Genomic DNA, 19,180 nt, shown 5'->3' on the forward strand with positions numbered 1-19,180 from the left:
GCAGCGGGAGCAAGTCACTCCACGGACAACAAGTACCTGTAGCATGAATATGCCTGTAGTGAGGACTTCAGTATCCAGCAGTGTTGCCCCTGAACAGCTGTCTGTGAGTATGGCTACCCCTATGGTTCATAGGGCTGCTTATCTTCCAGCAGAGTGTATCCTCTGCCAAGAAATGACAGTACCATAAACTCCTAATACAGACTAAGGACAGAAGCAGCAGAAAGCTCCATGGCAATGTGTAAGCAGATGAAATGTATCTGCTTAGTTCATTCAAAGACTGCAATACCTGAGCACAGCACTTGCCCTGATGTTGGAGGGCTTAGGGGGAGAGACAGCACCAGTGACAGAGAGCCCTTTACAGGGCCAGACTGGCCTTGGCCTCCCTCCCCCTATCCACCATCAGGCAGCTGCTAGGCATTATGTAGCTTCTGAACTCCAACACAAGTATTTCAAAGTCAGACTCAGGATTTCTGCTCTGGTTGGTGGCAGATACCTACAGCAAGGTAACACAATACATCCAAGAAAATGCAGTTGGTTTTGTTCCTGGATGTTTGGTTCACCCTGCTGTGCAGGTGTGGTGCTGGAAGCATCTGATGAAAATGCAAGTGCTGTTTTGCATGCAGGAGACTTGGCACATCACTGCCCTCATCACCCTCCATGTTTTGCAGCAACTGCTGAACAAAGCATAGAGTTCAAAGGCAAGGGAATATTTTCTTTTTATGGAAAAAAAATCAAATAAAAACAAACTAACAAAATAACAACAAATGTTATACCCAAAGAATACTCTGGTTTCTCATCAGCCTTTCCAGTTGGAGTCATCTTATTGTCATGCACTGTGCTGCCTCATGCTTGCTTCCTTCAGCCTCACCTTCTGCAGAACCCTGACGTGACCACAGCCTTTTAGCCACGTGCTACCCAAGACTCCCTAACAGAGGGAAGTCCAGCTGCCACAATGGATTAGTGGAGACTTATTTTTCAGTGCTGCCACTGATCCAGTCCCATACTGGCATTCTGTTGCACAGTGGTTTGGCAAATGTATTTATCAAGAGGCAAAAGCTACAATGAGAAGAGGGATTTTGCTTTGCCTTCTCTCCCATGAAGTTTGTTCCTGTGAATTAACACTGGTTTTGTCAAATCTGTTGCTCTTTCCCCCTTCAGTACTGTCCAGGTTAAGACTTTTGAGCCAGTAAGGTTGTTAATTTAATTTTCCCATCCATAGAAGCAGTGAGGCAGGTCCCGCAGTCCATAGCTGTGCTCCAGTCCACTGTGACAACAGGAGCTCGGTGTCCTCCCAGGGAAAGGCAGCTCTCCAGAACCTTTTCCTCACCATTTAACTAAAAAGAATGAAAGCATAAGATTTTAAGGAGGTAAGTTTCTGCAGTGGGGGCAATGGACCCAACAAGACAAGCCAAAGCCTGGTAGAGACTCTGTATCTCTAAGGGCACACATAATTAAGCAGAAAATCAGAGAGATACTGAGATGTGTGTAGCACACACATGAAAGGAAGCTTCCAGTCTCACTACAGAAGAGAAGTATTCTCAAACAGCTCAACTTTTGACATCAGCTGAACTGCAGTAATTGAACAAGGCAGGCTAAGAGCATACACTACTGAGAAGCACATAAGCCTAAACTATAGCTCATGTTAGTTCAGGTGCTCAGTGTGCCCCAAATTCAAAGTAAAAATTCCATCTAATCTGCCTTGCAAGCATGGGCATGTGATCAGTAACACTTGTTACTGAAGCACAGAAATTTGGGTGCTTGGAACTATTCGGCCTTACCCTTTGTTTAACTTCAGTACACAGTAAGGGAAGAGAATCAGGCTGGGTCTAACACAGTAGCAGCAGGCACAGAAGGCAGATTGAACACGAGCACCAGTCAACAATCACACATTTTGCACTGAACTGGCATGCATCCATATATTAATAAAGCAATTAAAACTTTGTCCTATGCACTTGGACACTAAAAAGCTTTAAGAAGGAGCACAAATACACCAGCTACACACACAGGACCCAAACAGTTGCTGTACACCACACATGGCTAAAGTGCCCACTGTGTGAAACTGAACAGCAACTTTGAGAGAACAAGGATGGGTAGGTGCTGCTTAAGAACTTCCAGTGGCTGCTCTTGTACCCTTGTAATTAACAGAAGCTTGTATGGATACTTATGAGTATTCCCCATCATTTCTCAGACTTACCTTAAAAATTACTCCCCCAGTAGAAGAACATGTCAACATGTAATTGCCCTCGGAGTCAAAAGCAAAAAGTCGTCCTCGTGGGAACTGGACTTGCTTGTAGCCACTGTACCCGGACAGAATAAAAGGACCTGTAGCTTCCCTGGGAAGGTCATACTCAGACACCTTCAAGCCACTTTTATGGATATTCCACTGAATAAACTAGAAAAAGAGATGACAAAAGCCTATAATGAAATTACCTGGGATGCAAGTACAGTTGCCTTTTCTTTCTTTTAAGCAAAACAGTGGGTATTCCTCACAAACAGAAGATGGCACTTGGACATCCCTAAGTGGCTGTATTAATAAAACACAGGCTTCAAAGCCTGTAAGAGTGCCTTCCATTCAGGCAAAGATATGCCCTGTCTTCCCCAAGCACTACTGCCTATGTGTCCTTCCATACCACACGCAGTACTCTGGTGAGAACTTAACTCCTCAGCCAAGGTCCCTCCCTGAGCCACACTGCTGAGGACTTGAGCAACTGCAGAAATTGAAGGGTTTATTATAAACACAACACGGAGCTGACAGCTGATGAGATTGTGCAAAGTGGTCAATGATATGCTTCCCTGTGAATCCCAGATCTCAAATGTGGTGATCTCAGGGGTAGAGAAAAGTCATCTTCACATGGACTATCTAGAAAATGGACATCACCAACAGTAGGATTTGCACACAAGGTCCAAGACAGCTCCAATTTTAACACATTTGCAGCCACTCACTCTGCAGATTGCATAGAGCTGGGTGCTACTGCACACCTAAGGCTGCAGTTAGCAGCCCACATTTCATCCAGAATCTGAGTGTATTTTTACGATTATCCCCACCATATGGAGAAGACTCCAGAAGTGTTCTCTCTTGCCAGTTGACCACCAGGAGGTCATCCATAGCCTACCTTGCCATCCTCGCCTATGCTGTAGACTGTGTTCTCATCATAGCTGAACTCGACGGAGTAGACTTCTCCATCGTGCGCCTTCCAGCTCATGGCGCACTCATGCTGCTGCATATCTGAGGGGAGAACCAGTACTGAACACTCCTTGTACTCACACAGAGCCAAGGTGAAGAGAGGGAGGCCTTTCATGTTCCTGAGGTCTCTGTGACAGCCCTCCAAACCAGCCTGGGGGAGCCCAATCCAGTCCCAGCACTCTGTGCCTATACTCACGTTTTCACTTTGGCCACAAAAATCATTGTCTGTAACTACTTGACTTCACAGGGCTGCTCACATGCTCACTGCCCACTGCAGGCATTCGGCATCCAAGTACCACTGACACTCCTCCCCTTGTTATCCTGCCCATCCTCCCAGCTGCTGACAGCTCTGTCCTCCCAAAGACCTGGGACTGCAGCCTCCACCTGTGCCAGAAGCAGATTCCCCATTCAAAGGCAGGAGGCCTGAACTGCCTTTATTGCAAGGATGGGCTGAAGAGGGCAAAAACCTGAGAAACAGAAATTGCTTCCAGAAGGAGGACTGATGTGAAGTCCTTGCATTTAAATGGAAGGTCTCACATTATATTGCTTTCCTCATGACTCAGCCTCTAAAGTCTAGTGGTACTGCTATCTGGCACAGCACAAGAGCACATGGCTTAAGGGCAAATTTACTCTCCAGCAGGAGAGAAATAACAAACCCAGCAGCACTACCAGGATCTCCAGCCAATGTCCTCCAGAAAAAGTCTATGTCAATTCACTCCTGAGAGCTCCTGTGGAGAAAATAGCTTCCACCTTGGTCTCCAAGCATATCCTACAGCTACCTCCCTGTTAGGGGCATCCAGCTGAGGACTAGGGGCCACCTCACTACTCAGTTTCACAGAAACATTTAAGTTAGAAAAGACCTCCAAAGTAATCAAACCCAACTGTTACTTTAACACTGCCAAGTGCACCACTGAACTATATAGCCCTAAGTGCCACATCTGTAACATCTTTTAAATACTTCCAGGGATGGTGATTCCAGCATTTTCCTTGGCAGCCTGCTCCAGTGCTTGACAATCCCTTTGGTGATGGAAGTTTTCTTAATATCCAATCTAAACCTCCCCTGATGCAGCTTGAGACTGTTTCCTCCAGTCTGATCCCTTGTTCCCTGGCAGAAGAGACTGACCCCCACCTGGCTACAACCTTCTTTCAGATAGTAGAAAGCAGTAGGGTGTCCCCTCAGCCTCCTTTTCCCTAAGCTAAAGATCACCAGCTCCTGCAGCCACTCCTCATGTGCTCCAGACCCTTCACCAGCTTTGGTTTTGTTCTTTGGACACACACCAGCCCTGCAATGTCTTTCATGTAGTGAGGGGCCCAAAATTGAACATGCTGTTTGAGGTGCAACCTCAGCAGTGCCAGGTGCAGGGGGACAATCACTTCCCTCATCCTGCTGGCCACACTGCATGTGATACAAGCCCAGATGCCAGTCTTGGCCACCTGGCTATCAACCAATACCCTGAGGTCCCTTTCCACCGTACCAAAGAGACGAACAATCCCATCTGCAGCCCCGGTGACCAGAAGGTTGCCATTGTGGTTGAAGGCTGTGCAGTTAATAGCAATGGGCTCAGGCTCCAGGGAGAACTGCAGCTGGAAGGGAAAATCGGCATTAATGCTGAGAAACAGAGCTGGGGGTGCTGAAGAGCTGAACTCCAGGGGAAGGAAGTAAGGAAGAAAGAAAGATGGTATTTAATAACAAGGACTCTGGTTTGGAGCCCTACACCTCTAATGACTACGAACTTCAATGTCTGGCAGCAGCATTTCACTGTGACAACTAAACCAACAATTCACCTTAGCCAAGCCACAGCTTTCTTGGCCATGGCCTCAAGGTTGCAAAACCAGCTTCTGGCAGGCATTAGCTTGAGTACGTTGCTTTCTCCTACACATGTCAGGGACAGCACTTCATTTAAAAACAGGGAAGGCAAGGGAAACAGCAGCAACGAAAACCCTTCAGTACAGCTCAACTGGAGAAAGCCTGAGCAAAGCATCATTCAATCCACTTGGGATATTTCCAGTCACAAACTGTGCAGCCATGACAGAAACAAGGCCATGGACCATTCTGAAGAATTCTTTAGAAAAAACCCAACACATCAATAAAACAAACAAACAAACAAAAAATCTTCACCCAATCCAGCAGCTACTTACATTATTTATTTTTAACCTGAATATGACAGAGGGGAAAGGAGGAAGGAGGAAAAAGAAGGGTGTTGAAAAGAAAGCATAATTTAGAAAGAGGGCTGCTACACATTGAAACAGAAGACATTCATTCTCAGCAAGCAGACTGAGAAAGTAAAGAAATCCAGCAAGTACCTGCTGTTTCATCGTCTTAGTGTCCCATAGCAGCAGCTTCCCAGGAACTTGGTTCATGCTTTTGCCCCCAGAGTTGATTACAGAGAAGTCAATGTGGGAGACGGGGCTCTGGGCTGCTGCAGAGCAGACAAAGGAGGCACCACTTGGGCTGCAGGCAAGCGAGAGGATCCTGAAACACAGGCACATGGTCTGAATCACCTCTCTCCTGCAGCTGCCTCAAGCAGAACACTCACCTATGAGATCTCCCATTAAGGTAGTGTGTGCTGTAAAGGAGGCCAGAATTCACATGCTTAGTTTTTGAGTGTCTCACATTTACCTGAGCAGTTCCACGCTGCTCAGGCAGGGACTGCCCTCTAGATGAAGGCTGGCTAGTCCTGCAGTTGCAGAAAAGCAGCAGGAACATCGAGATGTTCAGTTTTAAAACCAACACCATTTATTTATGTTTATATATAAAAATCAGTATTCCAGAGTTACCTGGGCATGTCTTCATCAATGCTGATTTCACAGAGATTCTTCTTTGCTTCTGTGTCATAAAGACGAACCGTCCCGACCCCACTGCCAAGCAATAGCTTGAAACCAGCAAGGAAGTAGAAAAGTGGAAAGAGTGTGAGTGAGCAGCAGAACAATGCTGGCCAACAACAACCAAGACTTAGTAACTTTTTTTCTATTTATGCATTCAGGCTAAATATTACTCCATTATGGTACATCCTGTCTTCCTATGCAATCACACTGAGTAGGACTACTCCAAAGTCACAGCGGTCAAGAGTAAAAAAAAACATGCTTCCCACTGAGAAAAAGTTCTAATAAGCACCAGGGTGGCATAAACACCACTTTCTAGATCATGGCTCAACCCTATAGGATGCAAAACATGTATGGAGTCTCAATATCTAGGGGTCCAAGGAAAGAGAAGATTGTTGACTGTGTGCTAAAGAGAAAATCAAGCAGAAGCCAGCTCCTTTCACTCATGGGAGGAAGAAATCATCCAGAAGAGCTCATACGTTTTATCAGCAGTGTTAAAATTTCAATTAAAATTTAAGTCATGGAGAGATGCATTATAAATGAAAATTGAGCAAGCCAGATCTTTGTCACTTCTGTGCCTAATTTTTTGGTGAATCCTACATGTATTTCAGAATGAAGAGTCTTTCTATTAGCAAGAAGGAAATAAATTCCACAGAACAGAAGAAACATAAGCACAACAAACAAAGCCCAACAACAACTTACTTTCTAAAAGCAAAAGAAGAGACAAGTTGTAGCACCACCTCTTCACAGGTGGCATTTTGGGGTTAGCAAGCCACACATTGTCAGTACCAAAATGCGAAAAATACTGTCTCATTTGTAAGCCAGCCTTCTCATACAGCCCTGTATGTGCCAAGGGAGGGCATGAAACACTAGCAACAGTTCTAGGACTCAGAGGAGTGCATATAATTTAAGGCTCCTCTCTAGTAACAGAGCTAGAGAAAAAAGGATATGGGAAACATTTAAACTGCCATGTTATTTAAACAAGCTCCAAGCTCCTTATGCACACACAACCCCTCAGCTCTTAAGAGCTCACCAGTCTAAAACTGGCCATGGAGCTTCTTTCACACCTGCACAAGTGAAATGCCACCCCCACAACCCTGCTTTCCCCTTCTCTGCTGCTGGCTCAGGGCATGAGGAAAGCTCTCTGCTGCAGGCCTCCCACGGGCTGATTGTACTCTGTTGCCTCTGCCTGTCTTTACAAGTTGCTGCATGATCTGTGTGAAGATGGGCATTTCTCTCAAAGGCACTACTTCAATCCTGCAGCTGTACCCACACTGCAGCTTGGGAATTTCTGTTTCAGGGCAAGTGGTGGTGAACTCCTTGCTCAATACAAAGCATACACTCCCCACTGTAGTTTTTCTTAGACCCTAGAGGCTTTGGTTCCCTGTGTGACACTAATCGTGGAAACTAATTGCTGCCCCAATCTTATCCACAGTGCAGCTGTCTAGAAGTGAACATGCAACATGTAGCAACACGGCCCCAAATAATCTGCTGTGCTTCCACATGCAGACTACTCACCAGCCGATCCCGCTTGGTGGCCCATTCCAGGGACAGCAACGGAGATTTGGAAATGGATGAAGCTTTTGTTTGCATTATGGGGTTAAAAGACCAGACTTTGATGACGCCGTCCACATCCAAGCTGGCCACCCTCCGTCCAGAACAATCAACCCTGTGTGTAGAATGAAACTGATGGGATATTTTTCTCCCTCAAATTCTTAGATGCAGCCCACTATCTTTCCCACAATCTTTCCCTTCCTGGCCATATACCAGTTCCTTCTGCAGGAATTAGAATTTCTTTGCACTACTACCTGCTCACTTCTGAGTAACTGGCACAACAAAGCACACTAAGCTCCAGACATAAAGCATAATGCCCTTAAGCAATACCTGCTTCCCAAGAGAGTTCCTTCCTGTTTAGCATTGCCCAATCACAAAAATCTCCGTCCAAAAATCTGTCCATTCTCACTGCACAAGCTACATGCTTCTTACTTTCTGTCACACCAACTTGACTGCCCTACAACCAAGAGTATATATCCAACACACTGGGACAGAGCAGAGGCTGGAAGAAAGAGGCCAGACACAGCTGATCCTTCTGCAGAAGCTTTTACAAGACAGCCTCTTCTGCCAGTGCATTATTACCTGCAGTACATGATGGATGAATGGTGCTCCCCATACTCCTCCTGGCTCAGGACGATGAAAGGCTGTTCCTGCCGAGCCCCCACAGCCTCTGCACTGCTGCCAGGCATTTTGGTTGAAGTCTCTGTTTGCTCAGCATGCAGCTCTGAGCATGGTTCTGCCTCAGCTATGCTAGTATCTGTTTTCTTCTCAGCACTTTGGCCCTGAAGGAAGAAATCCTGTGTGAAATACAAGGAAGCAGCTCCATATCGAGCTCCTCAGCTACCCCAGCCTGCTGGGAGGAAAAAAAAAAAAAAAAAAAAAGAAGCTGCAACGAAACAGAAACATTGTCAGCCCAACACTCCTTCTGCCAGGGACTTTTTTGAGTGCAAGTACCATGTGTTGCATAACTGCAGTATTTAGTATGACCTGCTTAGTTGCTGAGTCCCTTATATCCCCCCTCCATGTGCCCAGCTATACACTTTCCTGTAAGAACTAAAAGAACTGCAACATTTCTAGCACAGCTCAGCCAATATCAAAGGCCCGTTTATATGCTATCAGAGCACAAATTCACAAGTAGATCAACATATTTCCAGAAATTCTTGCATTCAGCAACATAAGTTAAGTCTGTATTATAGCAGTTCAGCAAACCTGCACAAGAACTTGACTCTCAAGCCCCAGTAGATGGATTATCCTGATCTGACAGATTTAGATTGTGCACACTGGGGCCAAGTGACTGATGACAACAGTGGAGCTGACATGTGAGTCCAAAAGCTTAAAACCCAATTTGACAGGGCAGACAGAACAAATGGAGTTTTAGGAGGTGATGGTATCTGGATGAGACAAAAGCTGCACTGCAGAAACATTTGGAAGCAGCTTAGTCTTTCCTTGCCACCAGAAGTTGAACAAGAAGCAGACACAGAACATAAGGTGGCAAATCATCTGCTAGCATTCTTACAATAAACCATCCTCTGAAAACTAAGTGTCCCCAAAATGGTATTGAGGGTTATGAATTCCTGTTCTGTAACACATGCCTGCCTAATTTACAGTAGCTTCTCATCAGGACCAATGGATCAAGCACTGCATAATCAAATAATCTGAAATCACAGAGCTGGAAAAGATTGGGAAATAAATTCAATAATTATTCTGCTAGTTAATGCAGAGAAGTAACAACCAGCGAATGACACTCATGAAAGAAACAGTGCTGCCTTTCAGTTTCCTTTTTACTCACATGCATTGAGTACAAGAGAAAGTTAAAGAGTATCAAGCTTCCTCAAGGGAACAAGGACCAATCTTTACACAGCCCAAAAAATCACTGCCTTAATCTGGAACATTGGAGAAAAAGGAAAGTCAAAGGAAACTTACTGGGAAATCAGGTTTTGCAATTTTCCAACCAAGGCTGAAAGTGTTTTAGATGAATCATGAATAAAAAAACGTTCTCTCAAGGCCTTGAATACTGATAGAGTAACATGTCTTTAACCAGCTCTCCCACACACAGAACAGCTAAACATCAGCCAGCAGGCAACAGTCCCTCTGCACTGTCTCTCCACAAGGCAGAATTTCATACAGACAAAATAACAGCTGAGATGCTTCCTGTACTCTGTATTTTCTGATAACATGGCTGCTGAAAGCCAGACAACACACAGGTGAACAAAAGTAGTGTGCTGACCTTCAGCAGTTAAAATCCAGGACATAGTTTTATTTTTTCATTAGATTTTAAAGCAGGGCACACCCCCAGGCAAAACTACAACAATAAAGTACAAAAAAACTCCAAAAGCAAATGTTGCTAGGAAAGCAACTTCCATTCCTATCCAGTAAAATTTTCTATTTGTTTTTATTGACCCAGACGGAGCCTGCAGAAATCAGCATAAGAACCTACAGGAAGAGAAGTCACTTTGGCTGGATGAGTGAGCCAAGTTCATCACCACTGAGGAATGAGGATTTTAACAAGGTATTTTAACACAACCACTAAGAGTGAATGAAACCTTAATGAAGACTCAGGACTCGGGCTGTTGAAAAACATGGAGACAAAAGACAAATCTTCTTCCATTTGAAATGCCAATACAGATTAACTTCCAAGGGACACAGAAACAAACCAAGTGCAGGAAGAGTTGATTAACTAGACACATTAACCTTTGATACAGTTATTCCTGGCTAGCAATTCCACAGCTTAAAGGAAACACTTGCACTTGTTTTACCACTTAGTTTTACAGAAATACAAGCCTTCTGCTTCCCAGCCTTGCAGTGCTGACAGTACCTGGAAGGCCCCTTTTGACAACAGTTCCTTCCTTTCTTTCCCATGCTCTTGCAAACGCTTCTGCCGCTGCTGCAGGGAACTAGACTCGCCTGCCACTAAACCACTGAAGTGGCTCTTCCCATCCTTACAGCTTCCTTCTTTTGCTTTGGCACTCTGGAAAACAGAGAAGTGATTGGGCAAAGTTATGCTTTTAGTAGGCTGCAGAACAAAGAGCAAAAGAAGAAGCAAAGCAACCAAGCACCTGCAAGGGCTCCACAAGCTCTTCGAAAACAATAGCTGTTCTTGTGCTGCATTCAGGCCCAGCATGCATTTACAAGGCAGGAAAGGACATTTAATTTTTCAGGTGGAAGCAAAAGCTTGGAGCAGTGCCATGCTGCAAGTTAACTCCTTGGAGACTGAGCAACTTTCAGTTGAGAATTACCTGGTGATTTGTTGGTTCTTTCTTCCCCAGCAGCATACTGCCAGTCTGCATTGGAGAAGCCCCACTTGAATGGGATGGTCTGGAAGGGCCCTTTTTACTTTGGGAGAGAAAAGAGGACAGAAAGCCTCCCCGGGACTGAAGAGAATGTGCTGTACTCCTCTGATTGCAGGTCATATCACTAATGAAAAAAACAAAACACCAACAAAATACAGTATGAAAGTGTAGCGAGGCAACCTGATCAAAGATCACCCAGTTAAGCGAAGTGGCAGCTGTTTGAACCCCTGGAAGTCAGACAATCATTTCAAAGCCAGTGAACCACTATCCACTGAAAAACTATTTGAAAATATCCTGATAGTGCCTGGAGCAGATCATTATAGTTACTCTAACCAAAAACTCACTTCTCAGAGATGCCACTGAGACAGTGAGCTCAAACTGTTGCTGAATCCTTTGTAGGGCCCCCTAAAATTTCTTCCACTCCATCTGGTTTGTTTAGAAAGACCCTAAGGGAAAGGCAGGGGAATTCAGATTTCTGTAGAACTTATTCAGATGGGATTCCCAATTCAAAGCATAAAACAGACCTACTTTGAGAGACATTCAGCATGCAATATATCACTGAAACATTGCTAATCAGCAAATTATGTTCAACAATTTTACAGCACAGGCCCTTAATATCTCAAAATCCAGACCCAAAGAAAATAAGAGAGCTACAGCCCATTCCTATGACTATAAACATCTCCTTTCTCAGTCCACAATGCCAAGAGCAGCAGCTGCTCCCCAGAACCTAAATGGCTGACCTCACTCTGCTACAGTTTCCTCTCAGAGCAGAATGACAGCAAGGGCAAGGGCAATACAATAATCTTCACTGTCTCTATCCACTCTTCAGGGATGGAAATATTCTACCAAAACTGGGCTTTGGGTTAAGTAGAGACACAAAAAATAAGCAACCAGAACTGGCCCTCACACTAAGAGGAAAGTTGCACACACAAGAAATGCCACTTCTTAGGCAAGTTTCTCTAATTCAAATGGACAAAAATAAATACAGGAATAAACTACCCCATCCCTCACGTCACACTCCTCAATACATACATCAGGGCTTCCCACACAGTTACGAAAACCGTATCACAAACTAAATTCTGTAGCCTGTCCTGTGCAAAGACTGCAAAGCAGTTATCAAGATAGTTCAATTTAACTCTATTTAATCTGACAAATTTTAGGTTAAAATATTTTGTGTGTAGTACGTGCTACAACTTCTATCTGTCACTGGCAACAGAATAATTTAATCCATCCCATTCCTGTCATGGGGTAAAAACCCAAAAGTTAAAGAAGCTGTATCACTGTGTATGTTGCCTAATTTCCAGAGACAGGCATGAAATAGATGTAGCCATAAAATGCACTTTTAACTGCAGCAAGTTCATGGGGAATTATGTGCATAGCTAGGCCTCAGAATTTCCCTTGACTTTGCAAAAGAAAGAAAACATCCCTGTGTAACAAGAATCCCTTTGGGTCATGCAGTAACATTATCTACAAAACAACACAGGGCATTCACCTACGGCACAGCAAGCACTCAAGTAAATTGGAATCAAGAGACAATCCACTTTATTTGAGCAATATTGTAGGGACTGCACTGCTACCAGTGCCCTAGATGACCAGAACACCTTTGTGCAGTGCTGACAGCAGAGCAGAATCACTTCCATGTGTGCTTGGGCTCTCACCGGTTTGCAAGAACCTCCCAAATGGTGGGAGAGACACCTGTCTTGAATTCCATTAAACCTACTTAGGTCACCATAATGTCTACCTGGATGTCTTTCTGCATTAAATCCCAGGGCAGGGGACATGGAAATGACCCTCCAGGAAGCTTCTTGACCCAAGAAAATTAGCAGAGCCTGTCCCCAGCTCTTCTCCTGCAGGCACTCACAGTTCAGAGTCCCCTAGTCGATCCATGTTGGCCACATATGCAGGCAACTTGTGATGCATAACTGTTTGTTCCACCTCCAGTTCCTCTTTCTTCATGCGGGAGGATTCAGCCTGCAAAGCAAACAGCTACAACAGGAGAAAAGAGACAAGTAAACACCGGGTCACTGAGATTCACCTCCTTCCCACTCACGGAAGTTGTTTACCCTTTTATTTCAACAGCTCTAGAAGGGCGGGGAAGGAAACAAAGTTGCTCTGACCTGCTGAGCACATTAGTGCAGTTAGTCAAAACTATCAGTACTTAACGCACATGAAACTGGAGCCTACTTAAAACCCTTCACTCCTCTCCTCGGGCTGTTGCTGTGGGGACATCAGTGAAACAAGAGCTGGGCAGGGCAGAGCTTACCAGTCCCTCTTGGTGCAGGCAGTTTGAGGCCAGGGCAATGCAGAAGCCCAGAAGGTAATCTTCTTCCACAGCCAAGGGTTTGCTGAACTGGCAGGGTGCACCGAGGTCAGTGAAACCAGGTCACCCTGAAATCCAGCTCCATACCCTGTGCAACTCCTTCCCAAGAATGATAGTGAGATTTATCTCCACACTATGGAGAAAGAAAATTATCTCTTTTTCCCTATAGCAGAGAGGAACCTCACGATGCAGTTTTCTGGAACAGATGTGGTTTTTGCCTGTGACTCTTACTCACACAAAGAGTTCCTCAGGCTTTTCTGTTTCTGTACATTTGTTTTCCAGATATGTTTCTTTTTAACATAGTATTCAAGGAAAGAAAATACAGGAAGAAAAATGACCTTTAGAAATCTAGCTTGCTGTTTATAAATTCGCATTGTTTCAGCAGCATAAAACAGATTCATTACTTAAGTTCAGCTAGTATAAAATCCAGCATTTATTGACATCGTTTTTTAAAACCTGTATTGTAAAAGTAGCTGGTTCCCCCTCTGACCTGAGAAGCTGACTAAAAGGAAAAGTCAAGTTTTACTTCTGATCTGTCAGAAAACTCTTATCCAGACTGCAAATTATATCAGCCAACATGCAAAACACAAACCATATCTTTAATCTGACTAAAAGTAAAGAATACAAAATTTGAGGAAATAAAAGAGCTCTATTTTAAAACATACCTTATTCTCTGTCCCTATTCACCAACCATCTTTGCAGAACCCTCCTGTCAATGTTTGACTGACCTATTAACTCCATACAGTATACAGTGAAAAATCTTGTGGTTTTTCCCCAAAAATTGCCTCCTTTTTGAAATAAATTATTCTATTTCACTTCAATTCTTAGGACAGTGTTGAACAGCTATTAAAACTCTACAAACAGGAAACACAATATACAGCAGTGTTTTGTAACACAAGAGGTAAAGCACAGATGTTACTGAAGTATTTATACAGAAAGAGCTTTCCTTGGTATGTTTGAGGAAGTGAAATTAAAGTTCTGCTTACATGGATGAGCCTTCCCATTTGTATGTGATCATCTACATGTGATCTATTGTTTAGAAAGTTCTTAAACTTCAGATTTCACAAATTACTCTAATAGAAATTATACTTGGAAATGACTGACTCATGTTACACCCTTTCCCTAAGTATCTGCTGATGATATTGTCAAACACAAGACATGGAGCTGGGCAACATTTTGTCTGAACCAACAGATCCTTCTTATGGTTTACTGTGAGATCTAGAGTTGGGAAACAGACACTCAGCATTTCCATTAGCTGGTCTAAACTGCTTTAAGTGCACATCAAACATGGTGAAGGGGCCATTTCAGAAGAAACAGTTTCTGTCTCTTTGCCAGAATTTACTGCCCATTTCTATTGCTTCTATTGCTCTATCAGCTAAAATCTGGAAGTGACTGAATACTATTCACAAAATCAGGCATACGTCCCTTCCAACTCATTCTATAGCTCTATGACATACACCCTTAACCTCCACCCATTTCACTTTCTTTTTGCACTGTAAGAGAAAAGGAGTTTGTATAGTTGTATAGTATTCAGTCACCTGTTGGATAGCACAGGGAGGGGAGACAATCACCTCAAGCAGAGGGGGACACATTTCACAATATGATCACAACCCAAGTTTGCTGGAGATATTTGAAAGATAACTCAAAATAAAACAAAATACTTAAAGAACCTGCCTTAGAATAACTGCACCAAACAGAACAGTTACAGTGTTCTCAAATGGATGGAATCTATTCCACAAAACTCACATCACACAGTCAGCAGCTAAAGAGTGATCTCAGTTCTGACCTTATGCCGCAACGATTCATTTTCTTCTTGTATGAGACTGCTCCTGAGACATTCAGCTTCAAAGTTCAGTATGACTGGAACTGGTAAGCAATGTTAAAGAAAATCGAGGCAATAACTTGCGTGCACCTGGCTTAATTCTAAAAGCCAGTACTCCATACCAGCCATTTATCTGGAAAAACAAAGTTGCACAGTCCACACAATTAGCAAAAACTACATGCATGACCAGAAGATTAGCAGCAGCTTCATTACTTTAGTTAACTTTTTACTTTGCTGTTGCACAAACTATTTCATGTGGACTTTGCAAGGATTTTTAGATTATTTCTTTTTAGAGTGAGAAGTGGAGGGCAAGATAGGTGCTGTTACGGTTTTACTGTACACTGAAGAAATGGTTCAAGATGAGCTGTATTCCAGCTGCAGCATAAGCCTGCCCATCACCAAACAAGTAAGACAGAAAGAACTCTGTAGCGTGGGGCAAAAAACTGATTTCTGACAACAAGCAACTGCTCTGTTATAATGAGCTGTCACTAGGCAATGTTGTGAACTTAATGTACCCAAAGAAGGATCTAACAGAAGATACCATTACAGTTATGGATTATGACCCAAGGTTCTATGCCTGCTTTGTACTATGGCAAGAAAAGAGTAAAACCATTTCAGAACAAGATGTGCACAAAATTTCTAGTCACTAGCATCAGGATGATTCAGCATCAGCAACGACCATAATTGTTTTCCATGGGAATACAACATATCATCAGATAACTGAGCAGTAACTATACCAACATCCTCTGGTCAACACCAACTTTCTATTAAGTCTTGGCTGTAAAAAAATCACCTGAGAGCAGGAAGTTCCATAGTACCATATCTTTGGCATGCCTGTTGAAAATATAACACCAGGGCATGGGAGATTTAACTATTTGTTGCAAGAAAGGATATGCATGCACTGAAATAAGACGCTCAGGAAGTTGTGCAGAGACACGATGAACGTATCTGCCCATTGACGTGAGAAATAAGTAGCAAAGGTGGGGTTGGAGTCTGGAGCAGGGAGGAAGGGCAGGACAAACCAATCCTTCCACTCCACCTGGTTCTGGAGCTCAGAGGCCTGCTTGAGGAAAAACTCTTGTGCCTTGTCATTGCGGCCATTCTGAAACACAGCAAGAACAGGCCTTGCACTTCACTAATGCCAGCAGATTAGGTCTAGGAATATTTGCTTTTTGTTATGAACACAATAAGAACTGTTTTCACCACCCTGACACAACAAGTGGGTAGTTACAGATTCACCAGGAGACAAAAGAATCCCAAATACACTAGAAGCTCACAAATGCACTTCATCCAACCTTCTTTCTAGTCCTCACAATCCTGTTTAAAGGCTGAGACCAATTGAACCAAACACATTGATTTCCAGTTAAACCAGTGCAAAGTGCACCGACGTGAGACATGAGCGTTCATATACAGAACCACAGTATAATTCAAATTACTCAAGTCTACAGCAGATGCAGCTTGAGAAGGTTTCCATCTGACACATTATTCAGACAGGACTGTCACACCTCAGGGTAAGCACATAGCAAAACAAACCACAAAAAAACACACTTCTGCAAAGATGGATTAGATTTTGACTCCTCCACCAACACCCAGATCTTCAGTCAGGGAATGGAGCTGAGAAGAACCAAGGGGAGAATATACATTCCATTGACTTTCAGGGTTTGAACAGAAAAAAAATCTCAGTTGCATTTTAAGCTCATTATTTTCTGTTCTATTCAAAGCAAGCAAAAAGACACTCATTTTCTCTCCCACATTTCCTTGTTCCAGTTTGAACCTTGTGTCCCCTGCCAGTATCTAAGTTAACTGAGCAGGACTGAGCTAGCAGTACTGTTATCCTTTCTCAGGGAAACCTGTCTATGAGAGTGTGAATATCTTGCAGCCAGCAAACCACGTTTCCCTATCCTGCACACAAGCTTCTCATGTGAGTCCGCATCAAACTCCCTACTACACTCCTGATCGTGACACATGACTTGCTTGTTCCTAATCCAGCAGGCCCGGCAGAGGCTGACAAGGGTAGTTCATTGGTTTGATTTCAGAGACCAGGATCTTCATAAAGTAGAACCTAAAAACCAAACTCTACCTGAATAGCATGGACAAGGTAGTATCGGAATAAGCTGGTTTTGAGTTTGTTCACCGTTGGCCGATACACGTCTTCCAAACGGCTGAAAAGGCGTCGGTCCAGATAACTCCAGTAATCCCGCAGGGCAGCCAGGTCATAGCTCTGAACAAACTGCTGCAGCTGGTCCACTATCTTATCCACCTAAAGAGGGCAAAACAGGGAAGACTTCAGCCATGCAAGGGCTCCTAAGGCACAAGACTTTCTGTAACGTAGTGCTGAGAAGCTTTAACTGCCTAAGCGGTACAGTACAATCCTTACGCATTAGCTGTTTTCTAATCCTGGAAACACTCTACATTTTGTATTAGTCTTCTTCCACTCTGCAGCACTTTGCAAATGAAGGAAAAAGAAATATGACAGAGCACAGCCAAACAGATTGTGACAGAAATACCACACTTTGAACCCGACTGATGGGGGTTTTTTTTGCAAGTAAGCAAAACTTTCTACCTCTTTTAAAAGTCAGCTGATAATTAAAAAAAAAGTGATTAAATATTGAAAACTCAATTGTGGCACCTGAATAAAAAGGTACTATTTTTAGAAAAGAAAAAAAAAAGAAAAAGAAAAATAAATAAAAATAAAAAAAAATACCTGCCGACAGAAAGAAGTTAGTTCTGTTCTATCACAATCTTTGAAGTACCTTTAGCTTTAGTAACATCATCTACTAACAAGGCAGGCATAAAATTTTGCAGAAGGATTTTTTTTTTGTCATTATGTCTCTTTGGAAAACATTTCTGCAATATGAATAAGGCAGAACGGTGGTGTGGGAATAAAGCAGAATGGTGGTGTGGGAATAGATTTTTTTGTTCAGTGGTTTCTGATGGCCAAGACAGGCATCAGAAAAAGAAAACTGCATCCTGTATAAAATTAAAATAAAGTTGTTTAATATGTGGTTTGCTCTCCCTCATCAGTTAGTATCTTAGGACATACCCAACTTTTATCTCTGTGGCTTCCTAGAGATACAGAAAACTGAAGCTTGTGACCCTAGCAGACCCTTCTTAGACAACAATTCCAATTAAGCCAGCTGTTTGCCGACCTCTGCACATTCGCAAAGTGCTGGTGTTTTAAAAAATAAAAGCAACGTGCTTCATTAATGAAAAAGTAAGTAGTGCTTATATTGCTGGTCAAAGAATAACTTGACTGTTCAAAGCACTACATTCGGTGCCCAAAACTTGCTATGGTTATACAAAGCTCACACAAAGGACTGAAACCGTATTTTTGAGACTGGCAAATTCTGTGCCAATTCCCACACGTTAGCCAAGGCAGCTGGTACTAAAGACAAACAAATTAAAGAGCGGAGCTGTAAAGCCGCTGGATAAAAATCTCATGGCCGAGAAAAGATGCGGGCAAAGGAACGCCTTCCCGCCCTCTCGGTCCGCGGGTCTCCTCCGTTCTTCTCGTGCCGAAGCCGAGGGTCCGCTGGCGGGTCACAGGTGGGACGCAGGGTCCGCAGACGGCCGGGCTGGCCAGCGGTGGGGGCTGGCTGCGAGAGCTGCAGCTCCCGGCTCGGAAAGCGGGCGAGGGGATGGAGCCCTCTGTCCTGCGCTGACGGCGTTCCGGAGCCGAGCGGGAGGGGAGCCCTGAACCGGCCATAGCCCCTCACCAGAGCGACGCGTCCCTAAGCGGCGGCAGGGCGGGCCGGGCGGCTCCGGGATGTGGGGTCCCGCCGGTGCGGCCGGCCGGGCCCCGGCACCCAGCCCAGCCCAGCCCACGGGGGGGAGCGCGGGAGCTCCGAGGGATCCCTCCGCCGCCAGGCCCGCTCCCCTCGCCCAGCCCCGGGAGCGCGGAGAGCCGCCCGCGGCCCGCCCCGGGGAGCGCGTCCTCCCCGGGGGGCACCCGCGCCCAGCGCTCCGCCGGCAACGGGGACGACGCGGTCGCCGCTCACCCGGAAACCCTTCTCCCGGTCCGCCTTGATTTCAGCGTCCAGCTGCTTCAGGGCGGCGGTGAAGCCCCGGAAGAGCAGATACTCCCGCACCAGCTCGTCCGTGCGTTCCGCTGCCGCCGCCATGGGGGCCCCGCGGCGCCGCCGGCTCCGCCCGCCCACGGGCGGGGAAGGGATGGCCCAGCCCGGCCC

General features: G+C 44.6%; 1 protein-coding gene across 2 annotated transcripts; it reads right to left on the reverse strand.

Moving 5' to 3' along the window:
- Positions 1-698: 698 nt before the first annotated feature.
- On the reverse strand, positions 699-19,114 carry WDR91 (WD repeat domain 91). 2 transcript variants are annotated; one of them, XM_062492326.1, is made up of 15 exons: positions 18,992-19,114; positions 17,074-17,253; positions 15,888-16,095; positions 14,958-15,040; positions 12,713-12,837; positions 10,798-10,975; positions 10,377-10,529; positions 8,144-8,343; positions 7,526-7,676; positions 5,963-6,057; positions 5,489-5,657; positions 4,660-4,768; positions 3,114-3,226; positions 2,195-2,392; positions 699-1,334 (listed from the first exon to the last, which is right to left on the reverse strand). In XM_062492326.1, exons 1-15 carry the CDS (start codon positions 19,112-19,114, stop codon positions 1,170-1,172), a joined length of 2,250 nt encoding a protein of 749 aa, XP_062348310.1. In that variant the 3' UTR covers positions 699-1,169. The 2 variants fall into 2 exon arrangements, with proteins under 2 accessions (XP_062348310.1, XP_062348311.1); XM_062492327.1 differs by lacking the exon at positions 699-1,334 and having other exon boundaries at positions 2,229-2,415.
- Between the last annotated feature and the right edge of the window lie 66 nt (positions 19,115-19,180).

Source organism: Cinclus cinclus, chromosome 4 (genome assembly GCF_963662255.1).
Source record: "Cinclus cinclus chromosome 4, bCinCin1.1, whole genome shotgun sequence".
Taxonomy (NCBI): Eukaryota; Metazoa; Chordata; class Aves; order Passeriformes; family Cinclidae; genus Cinclus; species Cinclus cinclus.